The sequence below is a fragment of the Pezoporus occidentalis genome, unplaced genomic scaffold, assembly GCF_034315485.1.
Source record: "Pezoporus occidentalis ecotype Australia unplaced genomic scaffold, CSIRO_AGI_Poc_V1 ctg94, whole genome shotgun sequence".
Lineage (NCBI taxonomy): Eukaryota > Metazoa > Chordata > Aves > Psittaciformes > Psittacidae > Pezoporus > Pezoporus occidentalis.
In genome coordinates this window covers 1,746-10,051 of record NW_026916304.1, presented here as the reverse complement: position 1 = coordinate 10,051, position 8,306 = coordinate 1,746, and the positions used below count along the sequence as shown (strand labels likewise).

The 8,306-nt window shown below is 43.4% G+C and overlaps 1 protein-coding gene across 1 annotated transcript; it reads left to right on the top strand.

Annotated features, from left to right (window-relative positions):
* The first annotated feature begins 852 nt into the window (after positions 1–852).
* Positions 853–7,992, top strand: F3 (coagulation factor III, tissue factor). The gene is made up of 6 exons (XM_062606127.1): positions 853–1,010; positions 2,459–2,573; positions 4,596–4,780; positions 5,151–5,332; positions 5,449–5,608; positions 6,722–7,992. The coding sequence occupies exons 1-6, from the start codon at positions 941–943 to the stop codon at positions 6,859–6,861; spliced, it is 852 nt and encodes a 283-aa protein (XP_062462111.1). The 5' UTR covers positions 853–940; the 3' UTR covers positions 6,862–7,992.
* Positions 7,993–8,306: the final 314 nt, after the last annotated feature.

Sequence of the window (8,306 nt, the reverse complement as noted above, 5' to 3'; positions counted from 1 at the left end):
CCCCGAGCCTTCTCTTCTCCAGACTGAACCCCCCTGGTCGCTCAGCCGTTCCCCATCACACTTGTGCTCCAGGCCCTGCACCAGCTCCGTTGCTCTTCTCTGGCCCAGCTCCAGCACCTCAATGTCTCTCTTCTAGCGAGAGGCCCAGAGCTGAGGCCCTCAGTGACATGGTTTAGTGGTGGACCTTGTAAAGGTTGAACCTCATGACTTTAAAAAGGTCTTTTCCAAAGTAGCTGATTCTATGATTTATGACAGGTGAGGTTTGACAGGATTCATGTATGCGTCTGCATGGAGTTAGAGAACAGAGGACACAACTGCACGCTTGTGTCAAACAGGTTGCATGGTGAGGCAAGAACTGACATATTTAGCCTTTCAGAACATTACAGGACCTCAGTTAACTGAGGCCCAACATCACCTCCACAGGCCCAGCTGTCCTCCAGAGTACTCATTTCCAAGCCGGGATGGTGCTAGCCCCCCTCGCCCTTCACAGCCAGCCAAAAGGGGTGAAGCTGGTTACCAAGTATTGCCCAGCTTCACCAGTATTCCATTCTCTGGCTAACAGAGGGGCAGGGAGCGCTGGTACAAATGTACGGGCATACTGAAAAGGCGGGCTGCGACTGCGTCCAGGTGGGCTGCGCCCGGGGACACGGTGCCAGGGCTGGAGCCGCCCGGGAGACGTGCCCAGTGCCCCTCTCCTTACAGCAACTCCGGTTTCCTCGAAAATCCCCCGCTCCGCTTGCTCAACCCGGCCATACCTAAGCGCTTCCGCCAGTCCCGCTCCCCATGACCCCGGCCGGGCCGGCCGCCCCGCCGCTCCCACCGCCTCCCTCCCTCGCCGGGCTGCAGTCCCCGCCTCTCCTCGCACAGACATAAGTCACCGCCCCGGCAGCAGCGCACAGACTTCACCCTTGCCGGGACGCTGCCAGACTGCACCCCGAGGATGCTGCGAGCTGCCGCCCGAGGACCGGCCCTGCTGCTGAGTGCCCTGCTGTGGAGCCTGGCCGCCGCCGGTGGGTAACGGTGGGCCGGACGCTGGCGTTGGCTCGGGGGGGTAGACAAGGCGGCGGTGCTCGGTCCTTCGAATGGAGAGAGGCCAGACGGCAGGCAGAGCCGCCCTGCAACGGTGGCTGTGGTGAGGGGGCAACGGCTGTGGTGGGGGGGACAGCTGCTGCCCGGCGCGGGACATTAGGCGGGAAAGCGCCACTGCCGGCGGCCCCGGCTCCGCTTCAGCACCGGATCGCCCTGGTCGCCGCGGGCTGGTGTCTGCTGAGGGGAAGGTCCTTCATAACCATGGCCGGACCAGTGCTGGGGAGCCTCAGGGGTCTGCTGCAGGGATCTGCTGACCTGCAGTAATGAGGTCTGCGAGATCTCCCACTTTTCCCAGCGCAGAGGTTGTTGAGGCAGAGAAGATGGTGTTTAGATAATAGGATCTCGATCAGGGAAAGGATGGATTTCCAGAGGTTACAGGGGTTGTGCGGGGCTTTCCACTTGGGCTTCCTCACAGGCAGTTCACTGCAGCGGCTGCGGCGGCTTCTCTTGCACCTCAGCCTGTCAGTGAGCTCGTGTGCGGGGAGCCCCTCTCACAAGGAACTGCAGCACAGCCGCTGGTTATTAAAGACTTTGTCCTCCCCAAATAAATAGGGAAAGTACCAGCTAAGGCCTTCTGCAGCAGATACAGCCAGGGATGAGTTTGAACCACACCACATTGGTTTGGTACTTCAGGCTCATAGAATCACTTCAGTTGGAAAAGACCTTTAAGATCATGGAGTCCGACCATTCCCAGCACTGCCAAGGCCACCACTAACCCATGGCACTGAGGCCTCGTCTCCACGGTGTGTGAACACTTGCAGGGACGGTGACTCCAGCCCTGCCCTGGTGCAGCTTGAGGCCGTTTCCTCTTGTGCCATCCCTTGTTCCTTGGGAGCAGAGCCCAGCCCCTCCTGGCTCCATCCTCCTGTCAGGCAGTTGTAGGGAGTGATAAGGTCCCCCCTGAGCCTTCTCTTCTCCAGACTGAACCCCGCAGGTCCCTCAGCCGTTCCCCATCACACTTGTGCTCCAGGCCCTGCGCCAGCTCCGTCGCTCTTCTCTGGCCCAGCTCCAGCACCTCAATGAGGGGCCCAGAACTGGACATAGTACTTAAGTTTCTTCAAGCTTCTGTAGCTTCTTCTGAGGTCTCTGTTCAAAAAGGAAGCATTGGACAGAACTCCAAATAAGTTACCTCAGATCTTCAGAGTTAGAAGAGGCAAAATTATTTTCTTCTCCCATTTCTTGCTTCTGCCAGGACGCATTCCTTTAGTAAGATGAGAATGAGCCCAGAGGGTAGGACCAAGCCTTTTCCCCCAAAAGAACTTTTCCAAATAGCAATTAAGAGCAACTGCTTTATTTAAGTAAACAGAGACTGCAGGGAACCAGGATATACATACAATATGACTGATGGCACTCTTTTCTGTATTTAAAGGCAATCCAGAACTACCAACAGCAGTTAATATAACTTGGTCTTCAATCAATTTTAAAACTATACTGCAGTGGCAGCCAAAACCATCGGGTTACCTCTATACAGTAGAAATCCATGGGTAAGTAGATAACACCAAGGTGTGTCCATTAATGGCAGTTGAAGACAATGAAAATAGAGTGTGTGGATATTTTGGAGACTGAATGTAACAAGAGCCCAAACATGAGGATTTAGGAAAACTGCCAACCTATCTGTTAATATTTCTTTGTATCCAATTACAAGAATATCTGATTCAGGCTTCTGGTTTCACCCGCTTCAGAAATGAGCTTTAGATTAGTATTTCAGTTCTGGGGTTTGGTGCAGGCAAGCTGCACTGGAGATTTAGGCCAGGATACTTTGAAGAAGTTAACTCTCAGTCTTACATACTATGTTTTAGACAGAACTTCCATCTCTTTATGTCTTTCAATATGTCTGGACTGAGTGTTCCATCTTTGGTCTTAGGTGTGTGATAAATACGAGTCTACATTTTATTCTAATTGTTGAATCATAGTCAATGAATAATTTGTCTCGCTGGGTAATACTAAAAATCACCTTTGTTTGCCTACCTCTGTTGGGACTTCCTCTGTAATCATGTTTTATGTAAGCTGTGAAATATTGTGTACATAGAAAGTAGCCACCTTATATGAAGAGTCATAACACCTCTTTCAATACTGCACAAAACCTTCCATGAATTTCAGTAATAAATCTCTGCTGTTCTTAGCTCCCATATTAATTCATATCCCATTATTAAACATGCCTTAAGGGGAAACTGCATCATCAACTCTCCTACATCATAATGAAAATAACCATGTAGTCTTTAAAAGGGGCATAGAAATGAGAGTGCTTTCATGACTAATGGATGAAATATCAGTGCAATGGCCTAATGTGCTCATTTATTCTTTAAGGGAGTGATTAAATGAATAGACTTAAAAGCAGACACAGAATGAATTTTATGAAATTTATGAATCTGGAGTTTCTTTCCAGCAACTTGAGCTTGCAAAAAATTGAAGTCTGTTTGTCCAAGGTGCAGTATGGGACTGAGTATAGTTCTGATACAGAGGCACTTCTTCAGACAAGGTGCTCTTATGGATGAAGTGTGCTTTAAATATTTGTTTTCTCATCTGTGTACAATTGCAGAGTACATTTGTTTGATCCCAAAGATCCAATGCCCCCTGTCCCTTTTCAAGGCACCTCCAGGATACTGTCACTAACTGACCTGTGACACGATAAGAAATCTGGTGAAGCAAGAAGGGAGTTCATATGACTTTTCAGTATAACTTTACCTACTTGGAGGAAAACTCAGTTATGAATTCCCAAAGAGCTGGCATTCTTGCTCTTTCAGATGAGATCACACAGCTTGAATTTTCCTTAGTTCACCAGCAAAATCTAGGACAAGACTTGAAGCAGTAATGTCTAATCTGTTTTTCCATTCCTTCTTATTAGGGAGTAAAATGGGGAAGTAACGTTTTTTCCTGGTTTCATTTTTATTTCTCAAGTAAACGGATCTGCTTCCTATAATTTAAAAATCGAGAGAAGTGCAGGGGTCATGGGTTTTGCCAATATTCTAAGTCTGCAGTGAAAATTGTTGCTGTTGTCTGGTTCTTAGTGTCATTTGCACCTGCATAAATGCAAACTCAAGTGACATACATGAGGAGACATTAAACAATTAGTATTGGTGTCAACAGAGCTTCCTGAGATGTTTCTTAAGGCAATAGTTTTCAGATGCATCAGGGATAACACTCTCAAAGTGCTTTATACATCTTATGGGGTTTAATTTAAATAAGTCAACTGCAGAAAAAAAAAATCAGAACTACTTATGGTTTCTGTTAAATTCATATAAAAGATTGAATTTTTAATTCATAGATGTATCCAATAACAAATTTCTGTAATTAATATGGATCCCATCTTATCTACTTTATTGTACTTTGAATTATAAAAGATACAGGATAGTGGGTTTGGACTTTTTTTCCTCTCCTTCAGTACATCTACTTATCCAGTGAATAAGGGAAATCTATAGTTTGGGGGGGGGAAGTGTGTTTTAAATTATCTGAATATGTGAAATGCTGGTTGTAAAGTGCTGACGTTTCTTTCTTGCTCTTTTCAGACAGACATCTGACACCAGAAAGAAATGCATACTGACAGCAGAAACAGAGTGTGATGTCACTGACCTGCTCAGGAATGTGAGAGAGACCTACACAGCACACATCCTGTCTGTAGCATCCTCGGGGATGGATAACCTTGAAGAACCACCTTTTGCAGTCTCTGAAAAATTTACACCTTATAGTCAAAGTAAGTAGGACTAAATCTTGCCAGAAACTTCCTTTCAAGATTACTTCCGTTGACTCAAACAAGGTTGGGATTGGGCCAAAAGGTTTTCTTCCTATAGATTCTTACAGTAGCCTTACTGCTACCTGAGAAGGAGAAATTCAGGCATAAAGCTTTCCCTGTTGCAGGGGAGTATGTAAGGCTTTAGTTACCATTTGTTTCTTACTGCAGTGAGTAGACCATTTTATCTTTGTTAATAATCTAGGATTTCACTGTATTACTTTGGCCCTGTAAACTTGTAACAGATTTGAGGAGGGAAGGGAGTGGAGGGAGGAAGAATAATGTTGCAGAGAAAGGATGATGTCAGGTTTTAATTCTGAAAATGCTTCTTTAGCTGTTCTCGGAAAACCGGAGATACAGAACTACACACAAAGAGGTTCGAAACTGAATGTTGTGTTCCAAGATCCACTTACACCATACACATTTCCTAACGGAAGCTTTCAAAGTATTCGAGATATCTTCCAAAATGACTTGGAATACAAGATCTACTACTGGAAAGATCAAAGTTCTGGGAAAGTAAGGTCAAACTCTACTTTTTACATGTAGCTCTATTACAGCTACACAATTCCTGTGCTCCCTTAAGAATGTCTGCAGAAAACACTTTAATGATTTATTTTTTTTTTCCTTTACAGAAAGATGCAATAACAAAAAGCCATAAATTTGAAGAAAGAGTTGACAGCTCAAAGAACTATTGTTTCTACATACAGGGAATCATTCCCTCCCGCAGCGAAAAACGCAATGGTCAAGAAAGCATGGTGCTCTGTACCAGTATAGGAAGGAATATCTTAGATGGTAGGTATCTGGTGAAGTCTGTCATACAGTCTTTAAGCATTCTAACAAAAGTCACTTTCATTCTGAGCATATTTTTACACTTCCTTAAATTGTGATGCCTGTTACAGAATAAACTGTGAGAGGACACAGTCTGAACATGGGAAGAACTCATACTAAGTAGGAGCCCATCTTCTTTAGCTGTTGGGGTTGATTTTAGGGTTTTGCTTAACTGTTTTAATTACTTTTAAATTGTATGAGCTGATGAGTAGTCACTGAGGTTTCGGATTGCATCACTAGCCTTCAGCTTCATTTTGTTGTTTCCTAATCACTTTCCTCAGATCCTTCCCAATAACAGGTCCCACAGTAAATGCTTGAAGGATTTAGCTCTAAAGCATAGGAGTGCTGGAAACCATTAACTTGTCTGAACTGAACTTTAGTTACTATCTCAAAAGCAGATACTGAGACTTTCTTTACTGTTACGTGACAAAGTCAGAGGTCAGCAGATTGACTTCTTTACTGGTAAAGAAGTTAGTGAGTGGTTGGTGGACCAGTCTAATTCCAGACAAACAATTTGGATAACACTTTCTTCAATGTGAAGTCATCAATAGTGATGTATAGTGTACTGTATCTTGCTCTTCCACCAGTTAAGAATATCTGCACTCTAGAAAAGCTGTCCTAAAATTAGCAAATCAACTCTCCCAGATTACCTTTCTTGTCTAGATACATATTTTTGTTTATTAGAATTCAACTATTGTGATAAAGTACAACTTGAATAGAAATCTCCTCTGTTGGTGTTTGGTAGCCTCTAAGCTAGAATAAATTTCCACTTGGACTTACTTTCATGGAAGTAGTGTAGGGGGAAGGGGAATAGTTTGGCTTACTCCTGTGGTGGTATTTTTAGTGCAGTAACTAGATAAAAATCTAGTGTGAACCAGGTGAAATAAAGCTTTACCTCAGTTCAACAAATTCAGGTGAAAACGAATTCAGTTCACACTGAGGTAGTCACTCCACTTCTGTGACACTTACAATACAGCAAACATGTTTTAGTTTAGTGGAGTGGGTTCCAAGAACTTGGAGCACTGTAACATTATGGCTTCTGGTATCTGAATCTTAATGTTTTTTTCTCCCCTGCAGAGTATGGAGCAGAATTTTTTATCATCGTAGCAGTGACAGTGATTGCGATCATCACCTCTGCTGTTGTCCTATCAGTGATCCTCTGTAAACACAAGAAGGCAAAAGCTGCAAGAGAAAAGGAACCACTTAATGGTGTCTAAGGAAAAGTTACTATCAACACTGATGTTCAACACCACTTCAAAAACAAAGAAAAAACCCAACCAACCAACAACAACAAAACCCATGCATTGGGGAAAATATGGCAGAGCCTTTTAGCCTCTCCAGTATGGGAATTTTGAAGCCCAAACTTTTCCATGGATTCAGAAATCTGTTAGACAGTCACAGATGAAAACTCCAGAGGAAAAATCCTGCATCACTAGTGGCTGGAGGAGTTTTCTGGTGACCTGTTGCAGTAGTCTGACTTATTACACATCTTCCCAAGCTCCTTCTGTCATCCTGTCTGAAACAGGATTCTGAGCTACATAGACTTTGACTTGACCAGGTACAGCTGTTCTGAAAGTATGGCCTCTCTGAGCCAGAAGATTCATGGTACTTGTGAGGGGAAAAACACTACTTTTGAGAAATCGCTGCCGATGGCAGTGGGGGTTGGAACTAGATGATCATAAGGTCCTTTCCAGCCCTAACTATTCCATGATTCTACGTGTCCTTTACCTGATGAAAAGGAACATCTTTTTGTTTCTGTGAAACAAAAACTGTATTTATCCGACTTTCTTTTAACATTATTAACGGGGGAAATGATCTGTTAGTACAGGTGTGACAAAGATGCTACTATGATTTCTGCACTTCTTGGATAAAATTAACTTTGTTTATTTATCTTAGGATAGAGACAAAGGTAAACCAACTGAAACTACTGTACTGGTGACTTGTAAGGAACACTGTTGAAGCAGGTAGCTGCTATCCATCTGGAAAGCATATCCAGATTACACTACACCTAGAGTTAGACAGACAGGCTAGTCTGAAGATTCCAAGGAAGTGTTACAACAAATGCTTTGCAGTTTTTGAGTCAGTAGTAACTCACCTCATGCAAGCACTGAGTAGGTAGCAGTATTTACTGCATTTTAAACCTTATTTTTAATTAAACAGTTAGTGAATGAATAGCTTATGTGGTACAGAATCAAATCATCTTGGTGATGGGACTTGGAAGTACCTGTTGCTTTGACTATTTTAATATTTATTTTATAAATGGGAATCTAATTTTTATACTGGTGATATATGTATTTATGATGGTAATTTATACTTTTCTAGGGAAATAAAGGTGACTGGCAAAATCAGACTTTGGCTTCTTTTGTTTTAAATGAAGCACAATATTTATTCCAGAACTAAATTAAAAACACATGCAAGAAACTTCTCTTGTGTCAGCAATGTAGGCAAGCTGCAACTGATGTTGGGATTTCCTGCTGCTAAACCAAATCAGAGCAAATGGGAAAAAAAAGATGCATTTTGTAGTTGGTACTAAGTGACTGCATGTCTCTAAGCTTTATATGTGTCTTAAAAGAAGACATCCACGGCATTACGAGAAGAAATAACATCAGGTAAAATTAATATCCCAATCTACCACTTTTGACAGACTTGATTTTTATGTTTT

Bases quoted from the DNA above. Each gene is read 5' to 3' on its own strand.
- F3 (XM_062606127.1), top strand. From the start codon at position 941: ATGCTGCGAGCTGCCGCCCGAGGACCGGCCCTGCTGCTGAGTGCCCTG. The intron at 1,011-2,458 runs GTGGGTAACGGT...CTGTATTTAAAG, and splicing joins GTGGAGCCTGGCCGCCGCCG to GCAATCCAGAACTACCAACA. The intron at 4,781-5,150 runs GTAAGTAGGACT...ATGCTTCTTTAG, and splicing joins ATTTACACCTTATAGTCAAA to CTGTTCTCGGAAAACCGGAG.